Source organism: Dromaius novaehollandiae, chromosome 20, assembly GCF_036370855.1.
Source record: "Dromaius novaehollandiae isolate bDroNov1 chromosome 20, bDroNov1.hap1, whole genome shotgun sequence".
Lineage (NCBI taxonomy): Eukaryota > Metazoa > Chordata > Aves > Casuariiformes > Dromaiidae > Dromaius > Dromaius novaehollandiae.
In genome coordinates, this window is record NC_088117.1 from 13,700,955 (window position 1) to 13,720,504 (window position 19,550).

A 19,550-nucleotide genomic window follows, 5' to 3' on the forward strand; every position below is an offset into this window, starting at 1 on the left:
AAGCTGTTACCCCATATTACTGCAACTGTGGATTTACACATATCGTAATGTAACCTGAGTGTGGGCTGCCTCCGAAGGGCTCAACAGGGCTCAACGCTCCTGCCCGGCTCTGCTCCCGCGCTTCCACCAAGGCTGCTGTCAGCACCCGTGCAGCTGCCAGGTGAGTCAGATCAGAAACACCACCTGCGGAAAGCCAACCTGACAAGGAAAAAATTACTGGTTTCCAGCCAGATCAGCCCCCTAAGTGAGCAGCTGCAAGAGCGCTAGGACCAGCCTAACACAGGCACCAGGGATATCAGAAGGTGGGGAGGACACCTGGGTACCCCTCGCACCAGCAGCCCTCCCAGGCCGCTCCCGGTGACTGTGAAACCTCGGCCTGAAGAAGAGGGTGCTTGGTGGGTTTTTCTTAAATCTAAGATCATAGAGAGATACAAGACTAGAAATAGACTCCAGAAGTTCCAAATCCCCACTGCTTTTCTAATCATCTCCATATCTGAGAAAAAAAAATATTTATATATACACACAGACACACCAGCTATAGAACTAAATGCATTAGTTTACTATTTTGAACACAGAAAAAAAAAAAAACCCTTCCTATCTTTGCTGTTTGCAAAACCTCCATCAGCAAAAAGAAAATACCAAAGGAAAAAGAATGATTTTAAAACCCACAAAACACTTCCACAAAACACTTTCCCATGAAAATCTGGTAAAGGCAGTTGGCCTGTTCCTGGCAGATTTTAAGAGAACAAAGTGAAAGAAAGCATCAGACACGCTTGTTCTAGGAACAGCAAACACATTCATCATTTCCCAGTATGCTTCTGAGGGAAAAGGTGTATTAATGTACAGAGCCTCACTAAGCAGCTTCTGCATTTAAATAGTTGAAAGCAAAAGTAATACTTTATTTGGACACTCATCTAATCGTGACAAAAGCAAAATTCTGATGGTGCGTGGCTTTGCTGAAAGCCTCATACTCATCCTAAGTTGCAAATTCACCATCCCCATGAGTTTCCTCCCCACCGCCAAACATCAGCATCTAATAATTGGAACATTCAATAAAAAGAGCTTTACATCCTCCATCATTTTAGGCTTTCTTCCTCCCCTTGCCACAAATATTGCCACAAGTTTTTTCTTTTTTTTTTTTTAATAGGAGCTTTTGTCCTTTTTGTTTTTTAAAATACTGGAAAAAATCAAAAACATAATATCAATAAAAAAGAACAGAGAGCAGCAAGAAGGAATAGAAGAATGGTAGAGAAAGAAAACTGTCATGCTGCTTATTATTAATATGCTATTCCTACCACACACTTTAATAAGTTATGCTACTACCTAAACACATTCCATCAATACCCTTGCAGAGATTAAAAACCCAATTGTACAAGGTCCTGAGCAACCTGCTCTAGCTGACCCTGCTCTGAGCAGAGAGGTTGGACTAGATCTCTACAGGTCCCCTTCCACGTCGGTGAGTCTACGATTCCAAGCTCTATTTTTTATTTTCATTACAGAAAGTAGGCCTGCTCTCCCTAAGGAGTTCTCACTGTTCTCAATTGAGAGACCGTAAGGCAAACCTCCCACCACAGGGCAAACTTCTTACTGTAATTTACCTGTTGAGGGTCTTTAAGTTGTAACAGTCTGACTAGCATTGTCCGAATTCAAAAATACAAACACAATTAAGTACCGTATATGGATATTTAAAAAGAAAACTGCTTTTAGCTTGCACTCCGACAACGCTCTTTAAATATATTTACACCTCACTCATTATTAGAAAAGGGCCGTGCTCACCTGCAAGCAGTGAGAACTTGGTTAAATAAGCAACAGCCTTAGGCTTCTAAAAGGTCTGCAAACTCCCAATCAAAAATTACTGCTGGCCCATCAATGTGTCATATAAATGTTGGCATGTTAATTGTGTATTTATAAGATTGTTAATGGTTAGTTAATTTACCTCCCACACTATTATTGTACTTGAAATGATTTAATGTCTGCTATGGGAGTTAACAACATGTAACAGCAGATGCGAGATTTTTACCTTTATACTCTGTACCCCGACTTCATCCTATTAACAGTCAGTGTGCTAAATTGCCAAAGCTTCTTTACAATTTTACACGTGCAATCACTTTTCCCATAAAATGAATAGTGAAAAAAATAACAGAAATTATTTAGTTTCTATTTCAAAGTCTAAAGTTTAACACAAACATCTTTTCTTCCTCCTCTTCAGAATTTTCAAAAGGCCACGTTAAAACTAATTTCTCAATAAATTAATGTTAACTGGAAATTCTATACACAGTGAAAACCCTCCCTCCCCCTCCAAAAAAAATCAGATACAAAATTTCAGTCCATATTTTTATGCCAGATTTTAGTACTACCTACACAATTCCACAGATGTGGTCTGAAGCACAGTGACAATGAAATTCAGAATCAAAGTTCAATTTTGCAAAACTTTACATGAACACTCTTACACCTTCATGTCACCAGTTTCAGCAAAGTTACGGATGCAAGATCAGTTTCTAGACCTACTCGGGTTTGTCAGCATACCACATCTTCCGAGTTCCTTATACCCACACTTGATTATCATATCTATCTGTAGTGGCTGAACTTAACGTGACTTTCACAGCATCAGCAGCTTGCAGATTCTTCAGTTATAAACAAAAAATGTTCTTTTAATACTTGCACTATGCTAAATATCGTACTACTTTATAGACTTAAATACTTTACAAATTTCAAACATATTCTATGCAAACACAAAAAAATGGAAGTAGCAATGTGAAACCTATGCAGCCTTAACACTATTTATGTATGACATGATATACAGTTTAATGTTATAATCATATACTACTTACCAGCAAATACCTTCCATCATCCACCACATAGGTGGACAGAGCTGAGTCTGTCCTTTGCTTTCTTCTTAATCTTCACTATTCATCTGTCTTATTTTTTTACATATTATCTAATCAACACATTGGATATGAATGCTCTCACCTTCTCTTTAATCTCATCACTGTACTGCTAAAGTGACTGAAAGGTCATTGGGAACTCAACCTCCTATTTCTCCTGCGCAGTGAGATAATATCCTCAAAGACGTAAAACTGAACCATCAAGAGGCTGAATGACTTGCCAGGTTTCATAGGAACTTTGTAGCAAAGTCAGACAGCTGGATCTTAGTCTACTATTTTTATGATAAGCTTTCCTCTTCCAGTAACCCACTGCTATATTTATGGCATCTATAGATTTCACCGCAAGTGAAGGAAGGCTGTTATGCAGATCAACCTCATTCATAATACGGCATACGATAAATAACACAGAATGTTCTAACAAATTATTCAGCTCTCAGTAGATGACACAAAGGTCCTAAAAAGATGATATCTAGTCATACAGACTATATCTTAAACACACAGATGAACACATCCAAATTTGTGGAGGCAACTTTATTGTCACAATGTTTTAAGTGTTCTTGAGAAAACCTTCCTTTTATTTAAATAAATACAGTACATCAGAAGAGCAGTGAGGTCTCACTTTGTTCATTGCAGAAAGGCCCCACACATGTCCTAAAAACACACACTGCTCTATATTCATGTGCTATTCTACACTGAGTGCCAAAGAGATATCGAAGTAAGCGTGAGATGAGGAGAAAGGAAAAGCTAAACGCACACCACTTATGGTTGCCATTCTACCCATCCATCATACCAACCCACCACATATCAACGCGGACAACAGCAGTAACAACTGGAAGTCTTGTCCTGCTGCTTGAATGCTGGACCACAGCGACTTGTGGGAGACTGCAAGCATGCATCAACCTATCTTTACTGTTATTTTCAGAGCAAAAAAAAAAGTCTGACCTGGAACATGAAATGTTAGATGCAGGCTGCCTTTCTTTTAGGAACACACAGCATTTTGGACTGAATTTTCTGGTTTCTTTCCAAATATACACGGCTGAATCTGACATAATACCTCTCTATTATCAGACAGTAAAAGGCTGCTCTTCACTCTATATTATATGCTCATAGTGACATCTGAGGCCAGTCTCATTCCATGTTCATGTCTACACATGGAGCACATGAACCCTCGTGAATCCTACCTTTAACTGTATCCTAGGCCAGTCATTTTCTAGCTTTGTTGACTTGCAGACTCCTTAAATGTTTTCCAGTGGAACCATAGACTCCTGCTTGGTAAATTGAAACTAATGACAAGAGGCACATTTTCTTACATTTCACCATCCCTTTAAAGGAGTTTACAGAAATTAGGATGAAAATTTAGGTTTCTGAAGGTGTCTTACCTGTTGCTATGAGACTTCTCCATAACTCTAGCAACTCTCACCTAAAATCTAAGAGAGGATATTCAAGTCTGTCTGTTTTAAACATGAAATTTTATTCCACTCTTTATACAAGTTTTGGCCCATGTAATACAATCTTGAAACTGTTCATTCACTTCATATATCACAAACACACAGACTGACTACTAGAGTTTTGAGAAATAGAACCACATTTATAGCTCAGCCAAATACAGTCTGGTTACCACTGGCTCATCTTCAACTAAAGGACTATCATTCCTAAAATGGCAAGTTGATGCTACCTTTTCAGGATGTGCTACAATCAGAGGGCATAAAAAAAAATTATTCACCAAAAAATTTTGTATTTGTGCCTTCCATACTTTAAAATATATCATGTACGAGACGGATGAAAATTTACTCACAGACCTCTAAAGAAGCTAGCATATGTGATAAAACTCAGAGAAAGCTTTTAGCAACTAAAAATGTTCTGCTACAGGAAAGAGGTACAACTTTGAAATTTTACCTATTTTAATACAATAAATAAAAAAAATAATTTTGGTTCAAACGTCTAAAAGCAGCTGCGAGTTCTTCACAAAATCCTCCAGCTAATTCCTGCAAGGTCATTCTCCTCTCTAATTGCAAAAATACAAGCTGAGAAGCAGAAAAAAAAAATCCTGTCTGTTATTCTGCAAAGAATGTCACAAACATAGGTCACAATTTTTCAGAGGAAAGTATAGTTAAAATGACTATCCCCCTGGAGGAATTGACAAACAATTAAGCCCTATTAAATTTAAAGGAAAATATTTCAAACAGAGATTCCACTTCTACAAGGTGCAACTTGGATCCAAAACAATTACCAATAATCTCAAAATACAGCAGGCTGGAAAAATTGTATAACATTACATGTCATCTTATGGCTCAAGGGCTTCCATAGTCACTGGACTTAAACACCTCTCATTGACTGCAGCTCTTTAAAGTGATCTTAAAGGCTAATGAAAAAAATGGGTGGATTAGAATAAAGAATTGATTCCCCCCCCCCCCCCACATCACACAAGCTGAAATAGAATGGTAAGAATATACTTCAAAATTTATGATTCAGGTTACGTGAAATAATTTCACAGTTAACTTCTGTCTGCAATTGCAGAAGAAATGGTTCTGGTTATCTACATTTCCAGCAGTACAAATAATCAAAATCCTTGAATGTCAGAGAGACTCCTGTGCATGCAGGATAAAGGAAAGTGAACCAAAATATAGGAAAATTCAACCTGATGTTTCAACGCAAGCTCAAGTGCATATAAGAATGAATATTTATTTAGAGAAGCTGTCACTCATGCTTTGGGTCCTATCATAAAAAAGTAAATATAATAATTATTTAAAGTCATTTAAAGAGATGCTCTTTCATGAGTGAAACTGGAATTTGAAAATTATGATGAGAGAACACCACATTACACATAACTTCCAACAAATTCTTTGCTAGTTTACAAACCTGTAAATTAATCTGGCATTAGATATATTTTTCTGTATTTATGAATTGCTTGGAATTTGGCTATATTTTTGTTGCCATATCAATCAGGATGCAAATTATACCAACTCCAATATTTTATTTATTGAGCTTTAGGGAAGGAGGGAGAGAATATGGGAGTTTCCAAACAAGCAGTCTACTACTAATTGTTCCCTGATCTTGTCAAATCTTCATTTGATTGGGGGGAAAAAGGAAAAAAAAAAAGCTGGTTCTCAGCTAACCTGAGCTTTCTTGCATCAAGATTTTAACCAAATAAATAAGTATACAAAAATGCAGAGATTATAAATTAGGGCAGACAAATCTGTATCTAGACTCATGCCTGCAAAGAGCATTCTATCAATATAGTGAAATGCTAATCTCCTAATTAACAACCTAATTAGGTAATTATGGCTTTGCAGAGGGATGCCTAAATGAAATATGACAACATGGTCACCTCTTTATATGGCACCTGTGGGCCTTTTCAGCTGTCACTGCAAAGAGTGCAATATCAATTTGAACAGATGACAAAGTGTTGTCATTTTTCATTCTGATATTGTACTGAATGGTTTGGATAGAAGCAGTTTAGAAAAGCGGCATCTTGCCTGGTTTTTGCCTAATCTAAATATGTGCAAACACTTTGCTTAATTTTTAATGTCGATGATTATGCTTATTTTTTTCATACTGGCTAGCAAACATTACCTAACACACATTACACATGCCATGTCATATAGTCATATTGCAATGACCCAACACACTGAAATTACTATTGCCTGATTTCACAGTATGTGTGTTAATCAGAATTTACTAGCCAGGAAAAATATGAGTATTTGACTTTATTTTTCTGAGGTAGCACGTGATTTTAAAACAACAAACTAAAACAGAGTATGTTTTAATTTTCCATTGTAATTTTCCATTTCATTTTTATTGCTCAACACCTTTTTCTTTTTTTAATTAAAGAAATAGGGAACAGTAGTCACTGCCAGTAAGTTGGTGAAGCTGACTATACGTTGTACATTTTATAACAAATGAGGCGAATGAACTTCTTTTTCTCGCACAGAAAGCTGAAAAGGAATACTTAGAACAGTGTGGCAAAACAATTTGACATGGAACTACGATTTTTTCATTCACATGCCTAAAATGCTTTAAAGACAATTTATTAAGCTTTAATATTCCTATTAACACCATAATATACCTATTTGCAAAGAGAAGGATAAAATAAGACCTCTATAAATTTTACAAACACCTTCACCTATATTATTTTACACGTGCCCTGTACAAACTTCAATCTGACCAAAATAGAAAGCTTCAACATATCGTTTTTTGCCTGTGTAATACTGAAAGAGACAGGAAGAGACTTTTTAAGGCCACCTTCAAAGTTCTTTAGACTACCTGCTTGCTGTTCCTTTATACCGATGTGCAATTGGTTCATCCAGCTGAAACCCGTTAGTTATCTGATCATATGACAGAAACCCATATTTGTTCAGCCACTTCATTAGTCTAATCTCAAAACTTTTATGCTGCGATGCAACCATATGATCAGATTAACTGAAAATCATATTATCACTCCAACTGCCTGACACAGTTTCAGAATTATACTCCAAGGTCCTGTCTTACAACAGTACTACCAGAAAAAGAAATGCCAGATGTCACCAACAGTATACTTTTCCTTTCTAGATTACTTATTTTTGTAGCTTATTTGGAATGGGTATAGTAAGATAGTTTCCAAATGTAAAATAATCCTTCCTTCCTGTCGTCGTTTTCCAGGTAAAGCTCTTCAACATGGTATCATGTTTCAGTTCTCTGTAGCCTTAGATTAGAGAGACAACACCTTTAGAAGTACTTTATATGAAGAGTTCATTTTGTTTACATCTTTTGAGGTAAAAGTATATTCATAAATGTAGATGCCCGTTCTGAACACTGTAGCCAGGATTCTAGTCATGAATAAAGTTTACTGCAATGCATGCACTTAACGGTACACAGGAAATAAAAGGGATATAGAAGGAAAGTAGATTACTAGAATTTAACTCCAACAGCTTTTAAGAATCCTTTGGTTTCCAATATTGACTTTTTTTAACTTCAAAAATAATAATTTCTGACAACTTTCCTCTATATTCCTGGTTTAGTTTACCAATGCTATCTCTAATTCCTAGTCTATAGTTGTTCTCATCTGAGTTAAAATGTGAATGAAAGGTCAGGGTTTGTTTTCCTTTTTTTAAATATATATATTCTGTAGTATTTGCTTACTAAACAGAAGCACAGACTGGAACAAGCAGTTTTGTATTTGATATATTTTCAGTTTGTTGCCAGTCTATTTTTTATTGCATAACAATATAGCGAGTTTGTACAAGAATGATCATAATCCTATTTTTTCATAACATAACAGGGTGCAAGCTGCTTCTAACTTACACAAGGGTTTGTAAGGATAATACCTGCTTAAAAAACTTCTGAGACATCAAGACCCTTTAGGACTTTAAATCAAATGTAGCTGGACAGACTCACATTTGCCGAACCACAGATGAATCTCCCTTTTCTCCGATTTTTAATTTTCAAATTGACCAGTTTTTGGGCTTTCCTCTTTCAGAGCACACAAAACACACATAAGGGACTTTGTTGTGTTTTCAGAATTATGGATTTAGAAACAACACTTCTGAAGCAATAAGGAAACAAGGTAGCGATTTGCCTTGTGTTCTTATAATAAAAGAAACTGAATAGTTAAATACCACAGTTTAATAAAGCTTCCCAGCAGACACACACACACAAATAATATTAAAACATATACTGGGAACCTTGTCAAAGGTACTGTTTAACAAGAATGCCTTCATTTGGTCAGACCTCAGGTAAACAGGGAACTGTTGCTAGCAAAACGTAAGACACCAAACTCACTGCAAGATACATTTCAATCATAAAGCAGTACCACACTCATGAACATCTCCAGTGCTAAATGATACAAAGAGTACGTAGGTACTGATGCTACCGCAACAGCACTCTATGCCCTGTTATGACCAGCATTGTGGCATTTCTGCTTCCACAGCCCTCCCTAACTCCCTGATCCCAACGCTCACACAGCCTGCGTGTCCCAGTAGTGAAGGCAGGCAGAAGCTGAAGCAAGCCTGAGCTCTCCCTCCGCTGTCCTCAGCGAGTGCCACTCCTCCCTCTCCCCAGCAAAGTGCCGACTGAGCTGCCACACGTGCAGTCTGCTGGTCCCACACAGGGCTGCACCGATGTAGGAGACGTGCAACCTGCATTTTGATCATTTGTTCCGCTGTTTGTTAGTTTAACTGTGATCTTTCAATATGCTGGTCTATTTCTCACACTCCTAAAGTCTGTGCTATAGAACGCACAGCGCAGATCGTTCTGTCAAGCTGCTTAACCTTCCGAGACCTCTGTTGATCAAAAGGAAAATCTCTATGTAAAACTGAGCTGTTAGAGCAGACAAGGTTATTTAATGTGTTTGGGTGAAACAGTTAGACTAATAAATAGAAGATGAAATGCTGTAACAAGAAAGATTTGGAACACAACTGAAAAAGAAATAGTTAACGAATACTTCAGTAATTTCTGTACCCATCTGTATGAAGACAATAATCTCAACTTTACATACATATATATATACACACACACATATATATAATCCAAAAAGTGTACATGAACAGATTTGCTCTGAATTTGAAAGAACAACTCACAGTGTCCAGTTCCCAACTTTATACCTACTTGATAACCATTCAAAACCCAAAACCACATAGCAACATGTTCAGGAAATCCAAGCTTGGTTCTTCTCTTTCTCATCTAGACAATCGCTACGCTGTCACTAACACTCAAACCAAGCCTTATGGCTGTATCTCCTCAAAAACACTTACAATTCCATTGTTGATACTCTTACAGTGAGAATGCTAGTTTTGATCACTACTCGTCAGGTACATGAAAAAATGAGAACACAATCCAACAGAATATTGCAGTGTGATTATAATAAAAGCACTCACCTTACAAATACCCAGACAAGCAAAGCAACAAACCAGAGAGGGCTGAACTGACCAAGAGCTTAGACTATGAAGTGCAAAATCAGTAATTTGAAAGAAGTGAGAGTACTAGGGCCAAAGACAACACAACTATTGGCCCCAAACCTTTGATGCAGTTTCTGATTCCAGCACAAGAAGCTGGGGGGCCCCTTCCTATACGCCTGCTTGGTAACGTGCCCTGCTCCCAAGATTTTAGCCCCACGTCCCACATCTTCCCTCGCACTTCACTGTTAGACGCTCACTTACCCTTTTCTGTTCACCCCACCTGTAAACCTGCAGGTGAGGCGCCGCAGGCCGCGCCCCGCTCCCCAGGGCGCTGTACTCACCCGGCGGCACCGGCGCGGGGCTCCCGGCGGAGGCGAACGGCCCCTCCGGCACCGCAGAGGAGGGCCCGGCCGGCCGCGCTCGCACGGACGCCCCCCAGGCATCCCGCCGCCGCCGCGCCACGCTACTTTGTTTCGCCCCACGGATTTATCACGGGCTTTTACTCGAGGAAAGGGCGGCGGCAGGGGGCCCTGCCGCCCCGCCGGGCACCGGCAGACCCGGGGGCTGCAGCGGGCACGCAGCCCCGCCGGCCGGGCCGGGCGCCGCCCCGCTCTGCGCGGCAGGACGAGGACGAGGACCCCGGACCCCTCCGCACTTACAGGCCTCGCCGGCGCTACCGCTCCGCGGAGCCGCGCCGGGCCGGGCGCCTCCGCCTCCTCCCCCCGCCGGCGGCCGCGCAGCCGCTTCCGGGCCAGGGGCCGCCGCGGGACCCGGCAGCGCTGGGCACACGGCGACCCGGAAGCACCTCCCCGGAAGTGCCTGGGGCGGCGCGGCGCGCATGCGCGAGGGCCGGGGGCGGCCTTCCCCCCCCCCGCCGCCCCGCTCCGCTGCCGGGCCGGGCCCCTCCGCCCCGCTGCCTTCGCGCAGCGTTAGCACGCGCGTCCTTGCGGCGACGCGTTTGTAAGGTCTACATTGAAACACGTATACTTATAGCAGAAAAGGTTACTTTGAAATGAGTAAAACCGTTCAAGTAAAGACACTATTTTATGAACCGCTTTTGATTTATCTAATGAAGAAACCTGTGGCAGTTACAACTTCTGACTATTTTTCACTGAAAATTAAGGAGAGAGGATGCTTTCGTGGTTGAGATTATTCCACTTTATTTCCAAATTCGCCACAGTTTCCTTGTTTGGCCTGCTGCAACACCATGGGGTTTTTATCTGTTTTATAGTTTTAAACCAAACCTTCCACACAGCACTGAAAATAGAAGCATAAACAGGAGGCATTTAAGCAAAGATAACAACCCTTGCAAAAAATGTAATTAACCACACTGGCAGTTAGCACTTAAAAACATGAGAAATGCCCTACTGGGTTAGACCAATGGTCCATCTAATCCTACTCTGTCGCCAGCAGTGACTACAGCAGATGCTATTCTGAGTGAGTAGACGAGCCTGGCCGCTCTCTGTGGTCCCTTCACATCAAACTTCCTCGCCATCCGGAATTACAGATCTTAATGGGTATTTCCAGTAACCATTCTCCTTTCCATATCTGTTCATGGCCTGTTGGCCATGAATTTGTGTAAACCCGTTTTGAACTTGCTGATACCGTCTGCCTCCTGTGGAAATAATGAGACAATATTGGTTAATTCATCAGCAAACCATGACCCAGCAGTCTCTGAACAGCTGTATGCATCAAGAAAAAGCAAGCTTTAAAAAGGCACTACAGGAGGACAATGGTTACATTTATACAGAGACTGCTGCCAAAGGAGCCAGCATGAAGATATTTGTTTGACACTGTGAAGAGCAGATAATAAAGGCTGCATCGCTGGCCAGCTGAAGACAAGGGGCTGAGACTGTCGCAGGCAGCGGGTAACGTGAGTAAGGCCATAACCATGAGGCGAAGCTGAGCATAGAGAGTCATTCCCTAGCAGTCATCCCATGCTATAATTACTTGACTGAGCCTGCTAAACCAGTAGTAGTAAAAATAACCCAGAAAAGACTATCTTGCTGGTGATTTAGCGAGGTGAATTGGATCATCATGGGGTGAAACGGGTACCACGGCTGGCACAAGGGAAGGAGCAGGAGAACACTCTCCCATTTATTTCAGTAACAACTACCCATTAGAATTGCTCATCTATTTTGTGAAATATTCAAAATAATAATAAAAAAAATCTTTGGAGTAGCATTCTTAATGAATCTGGATGACACTAAGAACACATTTGCTGAGACCAGAGAAGGCTACAGTAATCAAAATGAAAGATAATGAGGAATTAAACAAACATGTTAATTGCTTGGAGGGGCAGTAAAAGCATAGTTATGTTATGCAGAAGTAAGCCACAATAGCTAAGCATAATCTGCATGCGACATGGTAAAGAGCTGCAGACCAAAAAGATGACGCCCAAGTTATGGTCCCGAGTGAAGCTACGATGACAGTGATGTCAACCATGATTGAGAGAAGAGGCAAGCAGAAGCCAAGGAGGAAGATTAAGAGCTCTGTTTTAGACACACTGAGTTTGAGTTGTCACCATACATCCATGAAATGTCAGAGAGACAAGGAGGAGGTTTTAGTTCGGACATGACTTCCTTCAACTGGAACTGTCCATCACAGTTAAAGTGCACGCAAAGTAAGAAATATCGTTTTAATTGCTACCACAGGTCTTTAACACCGTACTTCCAAAGATTTTCTCTTACTTGAGAGGTCTCTGTAGAAATAGTTTCTTTACGCTTTACTCAAACTGTGAAAACTGTGATCAGAATCCAAGTAACTGTCCACGAGCATACGCACAGGGCAGGTATTCTTAGAAAGAACAGGTTTTTTCCGATGGCGATGATCTAAGTGTAATCCCTTTATAGAAGTCCTAAATACACTTTAAAAACATATGCTAAATATCTTAACCTTTCCCTGACCTCCTCACGTTTTTAACGGTTTGTGCCTATACGCCGAAAGACAAGATTTAAAATAAAAACCTGGCTTCAGAAGGGTCATCCTGTAAAGCGCAGCTTCCTAAGCCTTAAAATCCTCTTTAAAGAGCCTCTCGCCTCGTGACAGGGCTTTGCAGGGGGCAACGCGCGCAGGGCACGGCCAGGGACGACCGTCCGCTGCCGGCGCGGCCCCCGGACCCGGGACCGGGGCGCAGCCCGGCCGCTCGGCGAGGCCCCGGCCGGCGGCCGCCCCCGGGCTGGGCGGGCCGGGGGTCCCCGGGCCGCGCGGGGCCCCGCAGCGCGAAGGCGGCGGCGGGAAGCAGCGAGGCCGCAGCCGCGGCAGCCGGCCGTTGCCATGGCAACGGAAGGGGCGGCGCCGGAGGGCGCTCGCCCCGGCCACGTGACCGTTCGAACAGCCCAATCGGAAGTTTCCGAGGCGGGGGGGCGGGGCGCCGGCGGGCAGGCGGGCGGGGCGCCGCCCCGCCGGCTCCGACTGGCCCGCGCCGCCCGCGCGCCCCGCCCCCGCGCGCCGCCATTGGCCGGCGGCGCCGCCGCTCTCGGCCGAGGCCGCCCCCGCCGAGCGCCCCCGGCGCCGGGCCGCGGCGGGAGGGCGACCCGCGGAGCCGGGCCTATGAGGCGAGCGAGGCGCGGCGGGCCGGCGGGGCGGCGCGGCGGGCGGGCGGGCGGGGCGGCGGCGGCGGGCGGGGCGGGGGCGGGCGGGGGCGGGGCGGCGCGGGCGCCCGCGTCCCTCTCGCGCGCTGCCGCTCGCCTCCTTCACAGGGTGACACGTCTGCAGGGTGAGTGAGTGGCATTGGCAGACTGTCAATCCCTCACCAAAGCGGCCATCAAACAACATAAAACACACACAGTCACTGGGCTGCTGGGCTCATAAATTCCAGCTGGCTGATATTTTTGCACATTGCTTTGCAGAGAGTGTGTAATTAATTTTTTTACAGTTCTTTCCCCTTTATTTCCGCTCTTTTCTTTGCACAAGTTCAAACTTTTGATTGCTGCTATTTTACCCCCGTTGCACAGACTTGGGATCATTTGTTATTTTTTGGGGGGGGAGGGCAATTAATTTTTTTTCCCTCTGTGATTGTGTTTTCTTGGCTTTTTTTATGTTTGCAATTTGGGGGTGGGGGTGTTCGCTTGGTTTGTTGTGGTTTTTGCTGTTTGCCACCCTCCTAACTTCTTAAGGATTTGAAAGCAAGTTTTTTGATTTTCTATTTTTTTAATTTTGTCTTTTTGCAAAGAAGATTTTTGGACAAGTGGGGAAAGACATAAAAAGCAACAATAAAAATAAAAAAAGGAAAAAAAAAAGCTTTGGAGGAAGATTGTACCAGGGAAAGAAAACTGCAAAGAAACCTTATCAACTCATTTATCCAAGCCACAAATATTATGATGATGAAAGAAGATTGTAACTAAAGAAGAGAGTGATTTACTGCACTGGAAAGAAGAAGAGAGTGGAATAAACAACTGAGATCCGGTCACACAAATACTAATTTTTTTTGTTGTTGTTTTGGTTTTCTTTTTTTTTCTCGAGTGTGTGTGTGCAAGAACAAAATACCCAGTCAGGAACTGAATTGACTACGAGAGCCAGAGATTTATTCGCATTTTCTTTTCGAAGCATAAACCTCCTTCCTCCGCCGGCGAAGCTCCGGCTCTCCCCCGCTTCGCCGCTTCTCCGGCTGCTGTCTCAAAGTGCATTGATCGGGCTGCGGTAGGAGGTATGGATGATCAGTCCAGGATGTTGCAGACTCTGGCCGGCGTGAACCTGGCTGGCCACTCGGTGCAGGGGGGCATGGCTCTGCCTCCTCCCCACGGACACGAAGGGGCAGACGGCGACGGCAGAAAGCAGGACATCGGGGACATCCTCCATCAGATCATGACCATCACTGACCAAAGCCTGGATGAGGCACAAGCAAAGTTGGTTTCGTCTAATTAAACCTTGTCTTTTTTGTGTGTGTGGTTTTTGTTTCTCTCCTTCCTGCTCCTCTGCGGAGACCCGGAGTCTCACGATTAGAGCAACTTCTTAATGCTGTAGGAGAAATTGCAAGCAGCAAAGGCAGAATCAAAGTTGCTATTTAATGATTTTTTTTATAAAATAAATATATAAATAGGCGATGCTTATACCATTTTTCTGTTCCATTTTATTGCACTAGTGCGTGGAAGGCTGTTGCTGATATATTCCCATTCTCATTTCCATGTCTTTAGACACTATCTGGTTGACACTCATTTAAAAATCACCATCCAGCAGTATGTGTCTGTTCTTCGGGAGGCTTTGATTTCTTGTTAGGAAGTGTAACTTTCTTTCTTTCCTTCTCCCTGCCCCCGAAGTGGCGGTAGATGAATTACAAAGCTGACAAGATATTGCTGCAGGGGGAAAACCCTCGATGTTTTAAATCACAGTAAATACAAAACAAAGAATGTTAACTCTGGAAGTTCCCCCTCTCCTTAATAAATCAGTTATAATATCGCGGAATGGAAAGTGCTCGAGGCAGGCGGTGATTTATACACCCCGGGCAGAGCCCGGGATTTGCACAGCGCTAATGCGATGCGGAATAAGCGGGGGGAAAGGGACCTCGAGGGGCGGCTTCGGCCCCGGCCCCGGCGCCGGCCGCGGCGGGCCCCGCGCTGTCACCGCCCGCGCGGTGACGGATGGCGGCGGGCGCCGCCGGGCTCCGCGGGCCGCGGCGCCTCTCCGCCCGCCGGCCGCGGCCCGGGGCGCGCCGGGACGGGCCGCCCGGCCGCATCCGCGCCCCCCCCGCGGCCTGCGCGCCGGCCCGGCCGGGCCGCGGCTGCTCTCCGCGCGGGAGGCGCCATGTTCGGCCGCGGCTAACGGCTGTCTCTGCTCTCTTTCAGGAAGCACGCACTGAACTGCCACCGCATGAAGCCCGCGCTGTTCAGTGTCCTCTGCGAGATCAAGGAGAAAACAGGTACGAGCCGCGCCGCCGCGCCGCGCCGCAGCCATCTTTGATCCCTCCTTCCGCGCCGGCCCGCGCGGCCCCCGCCCCGCGCCCGCGCCCGCGCCCGCGCCCGCCGAGGCCCGGCCGGCGGCGGCGGCAGCGCGGCGACGCCCCGGGGGCCGGATGGGCCGGATGGGCCGCGGCGCGCGGAGGCCGCCGCCAGGGCCGCGGCAACGCGGGCGCGTCCTCACCTGCCCGCCGCGCAGCGCGGCCCGGCCGCCGCTGCTGCCCCGCCGCGCCTCGCCTCGCCGCGCCTCGCCTCGCCTCGGGGGCCCGCGGCGCCGGCCGGCGGCTCGGGAGGCAGCGGAGCTGAACCCTTGGCGGGGGCGCGGGGAAGCCGCCTGCCCCGGAGCGGAGCGGAGCGGGGCGACCCCGCGCAGAGGCGGCGGCGACCCCGGCTGGCGGAGAGCGCGGCCGGGCTGCGGGCGCCCCGGGCAGCGGCGTTTCCCCGACCACGAATTTTCCTCGCAAAAGTGCTAAGATGTTTTTCTTCATGGCGCGTTAATGAGACGCTAATAAATCCCGCGTTTTTCTTAGAGGCAGTTTGGGGGGATTTTTGCTGTTTCTCGGCACCAGAGAATTTGCAGAGAAATCCCGTCTTTTTTAAGGAGAATTTTGAAAAGTGTTCTATGTTGTATTATGAGAATAAGAACGTTTGTAACAATCAACCCTTAAAAATAAATACACGTGTAGTCTTCCTTTTTAGTTATATCCGAAATTAAATCACAGTCCTCCTAATTGCAAACCGAAAAAATAGGGTTGTAGAAGAAAACAGCAAACATGAAATTACTGCAGGTCTTATCTGAGGAGCCTAAAAGTGCACAGTTCTCGGTAAATTACGTTGCTTTATGTCCAAGGGGTTTTTTGCTACTGGGGATCCACTTTAGTTTCTGCTGACAGCTAGGCACTAGGGTATTGACTGTGCTGTGAATATTAAGATTGATTCTGCTTTATATTGCATTATATTACTAGGGATAAGGGGAATGATCCCCCCTTCTGCCCTCCTTCCGCACGTACCTACGTTTTGCCTGGATCCGTTCGTAATCCCTTCCTCCCTGTGTTTGGTCTGTATTTGTTTTCTCTCTTTCTCCAAACTTTTTGCCCGTCCTGCTCCAGAGCTAACCAAGCAACCTGCCCTTGGTGTTCAGACATTTTGCAGCAGGCAGATTTCAATTAAGAAGGCAGGCGTAGGTCCTGCGATCACTTTATTTGCACAGGGCTTAGCCTCACTGTTTTCAAAGGAAAGTATAGTCAACCACATGTCAGAGGTGAGTTGAGAAGAAAAAAACAAGTCTTTTCAGAAACAGGGATTACTGGCAGAGGGTGTTTGGTGAGGCCGCTGCTATTTCAGAAGCAGGGGGGAAGCTGACAGGAGATTTTGCGATTTAAAATGTTTCTGGGTGTTTCGGTGATAACTTGTAAGTTGAGATCCTGCCTTTGTGCTCCAAGTAGCGGAGCCAAGTTTGCAAGTTACCTCTTTTGTAAAATAGCTCAGAACCAACAAAGAGTGCAGGCGTCCGTCTGCCCAAAGGCGAGATCCTGCCAGCCCCAGCAGCGCGGAGGGATGGGATTAATGCACGGAGTGATTGATGGAGAGGAATCCACACCCCCACCCCAAACTGTTCCCACGGGGGGACAGTCGCGCGGGGTCTCCCGGTCCAGACGAAATGTCCGTGTAGACTTCAGTCACTGTGCTAAAGCAAAGGAAAAGTGAAAATAAATTCCAGCATATTTCCTCCGGTCTGTTCTCATCGGAAACAGCTCAAACAGTTCTGAACTGGGAGGGTAAACAGCCTGAGATGCAATCAAAGCAGAGGTCTTCCTCCGCCCCCCCTTCCGTCGTCATTGTCTTTTGGTCCAAATACTTCAGGGTGGCTGCAACTGGGTCATGCTCCGGTATTTAATTCTTTTTAATCAGAACCGAAGTTTGCCTTGGTGTTGGCAGTGGGAATTGCTCTGATGGCTTTATCTCTGCCTTCTGTGAGAAGGAGGAGAGGTGAAAAGGGAGGCTGTAGCCTGCACGTAGAGTGTAATTGCAGTCACGTCTGTTCTGAAATAAGTAATGCAATATTTAAGTCATTTTTATATTGAATTATGTATTTTTGTATATTTTAGTAGTTTTCAGTACAGTCAGTGAGGACTTTGTGAGGCTGATAGTAAGGGAAAACGTAGTGGAATCCCCAATTTTGGTGAAGCAACCCTACCGCTCTCCCTCAAGGGTTAACGGACACATGGCATTTTGTAGCAGCTTTTCTTTCCGTCTCACTTAGGGTTAGGAACTGGAGATTTTTTTTCCCCTGTGAGGTATTTACCATGTACAAAGCAAATCACTGAGTTTACTGAATTTAGCTTGACATTTATTTCAGTTTTCAGAAGTGCTGCATAATACATGTAAGAGCTTTACAAATATTAATAGAGTGGTATCTGCATTCTTAGAGGCAACCACAAGGTAGCATGGTTTTCATAAAGACAACTAACTGCCACTTATTTCTTTAATTAGTTCAAAGAAATAATGATACCCAAGTTTTCCTGAAGCCCCTATTATAAAACGTGGAGATAAGGAAGTGACAGTCTATTGACTCTGTTTTGTTTCATTTTATCTGTTCTCCGAGGTGTCACTTGGAAGTCTTAAAGTTACATTCTTAATGCGCAGTCACATCTGTTGCATACCTGTGTAGCAATCTGTCTTCTTTCGCGCCTACCAGTAGGAATCAAAAACAGATTTGTGCCTTTGCTTTTTCTAAATACTTGTTATTTGCCGACTAAAAAATCCTTCCCGTTTGTAATTTGATTAATTCTGCATTAATACATTGCTGTACCTGAGGTGTACTGGTTATTCTCAGGGAGATAGAAATGAAAATATATTAATTCTTACAGTCTTAAAATGGTTAGGGAATTGCAATTATTTCCCAGTGGAATGACATATTATTAGGTCCTGGATTGTGCCGGTAGATGATTTGGTTTTTGTCTTTAAAAATCAGTTATATACATATATACACACATTTATAAAAATGTGTGTGTGCATACATACATTTATTTATTTATTTAAAAAATCCAGCAGATACAGTGATAGCTGCCAACCAAACCCTAATTTACTGTCACCACAAACCCTAAATAGCATTCATTTACTAGTAAAGCCTAATGGCATACATGATGGTTTGCCAGATTTGTGGCCTTTGTGAGGCTTATAAGCAGGACTGACTTGGGAAGATCATAAAACTTAATGAACTTCTCGACTGCAGGAGGTGTCCGCAGGGGAAGAGAAAGGCCTGCTTGGCTGGTTGGGCTGGTTGAACTATTTTTTATGTCTAAAGAGAGAGGAAGAAAATGTTCATTAAAAATGTCCTGCCCTCATGCAGAGTTTTGTTTTAGAGAATGAAAAAAATTAGATACAAAAACCAGGCGAATAGTGAAGTTAACCATGAGGTTAATTTCTTGCTGTTCCCCATGTAAGCTAAAACCTTTATTTTTATTGCTACAACTGTAACTAGCCGTGCAGTGCCATTCCAATGATTAAAGGGTTGTATCGTGTGTGCCCTTACTTGCTGCAAAGCTCCTTATTGATGGAAATGGCCCAACACTTTTAGAAACGCCCCTTGTCAATATGCTGCAAAATCCTTAAACTGCCTGTTAGGTAACCAGCTTTAGAAGGACTTATTTTTGACATTTTCTGCTGTAAGAATTTGAAAATATTAACCCCCCTTTTCACTGTGGCCATTTAAAAATTGAATCAGAGGACTGTTTCCTCACATATATAAATTTCAACTTTTCAGTGTTTGTAAACTATCATTTAGTGCCAACAACTTGCAATAATATATAATAATATGCAATACTAGCAATCCTAACTGATCATTAAAAGATTCACAGGGAACAATGAAATGGCACTGATAGTATACATGTATATAT

At 43.9% G+C, this 19,550-nt stretch overlaps 2 protein-coding genes and 2 long non-coding RNA genes across 17 annotated transcripts in view; 1 reads left to right on the plus strand and 3 right to left on the minus strand.

Annotated features, from left to right (window-relative positions):
* MAPKAP1 (MAPK associated protein 1) overlaps positions 1-10,587 on the minus strand; it is a 110,054-nt gene extending 99,467 nt beyond the window's left edge. For 7 of the 8 annotated variants that reach the window (XR_010392418.1, XR_010392417.1, XR_010392416.1 and 4 more), the window contains exon 1: positions 10,417-10,587. The gene's annotated coding sequence lies outside the window, so the exon portion shown is untranslated. Of the gene's footprint in view, positions 1-10,098; positions 10,115-10,416 lie in introns of those variants that run through there. The other variant, XM_026100831.2, reaches the window with a different exon arrangement.
* Positions 10,588-10,900: 313 nt separating this feature from the next.
* Positions 10,901-13,074, minus strand: LOC112983624 (uncharacterized). Its single transcript, XR_003259275.2, has 2 exons — positions 12,724-13,074; positions 10,901-11,372 (listed from the first exon to the last, which is right to left on the minus strand). It is a non-coding gene; the product is annotated as an uncharacterized LOC112983624 (long non-coding RNA).
* A 191-nt stretch (positions 13,075-13,265) lies between these two features.
* Positions 13,266-19,550, plus strand: part of PBX3 (PBX homeobox 3) — a 107,459-nt gene continuing 101,174 nt past the window's right edge. For 4 of the 6 annotated variants that reach the window (XM_064523996.1, XM_064523999.1, XM_064523997.1 and 1 more), the window contains exons 1-2: positions 14,408-14,604; positions 15,541-15,614. In XM_064523996.1, coding sequence (XP_064380066.1) covers positions 14,408-14,604; positions 15,541-15,614 — 271 coding nt within the window. Of the gene's footprint in view, positions 13,315-13,408; positions 13,476-14,407; positions 14,605-15,540; positions 15,615-19,550 lie in introns of those variants that run through there. The other 2 variants (XM_064524001.1, XM_064523998.1) reach the window with 2 other exon arrangements.
* Positions 14,258-17,620, minus strand: LOC112983644 (uncharacterized). Of its 2 annotated transcripts, XR_010392420.1 has the most exons (3): positions 15,836-17,620; positions 14,812-15,051; positions 14,258-14,716 (listed from the first exon to the last, which is right to left on the minus strand). It is a non-coding gene; the product is annotated as an uncharacterized LOC112983644 (long non-coding RNA). The 2 variants fall into 2 exon arrangements; XR_010392419.1 differs by lacking the exon at positions 15,836-17,620 and having other exon boundaries at positions 14,812-15,330.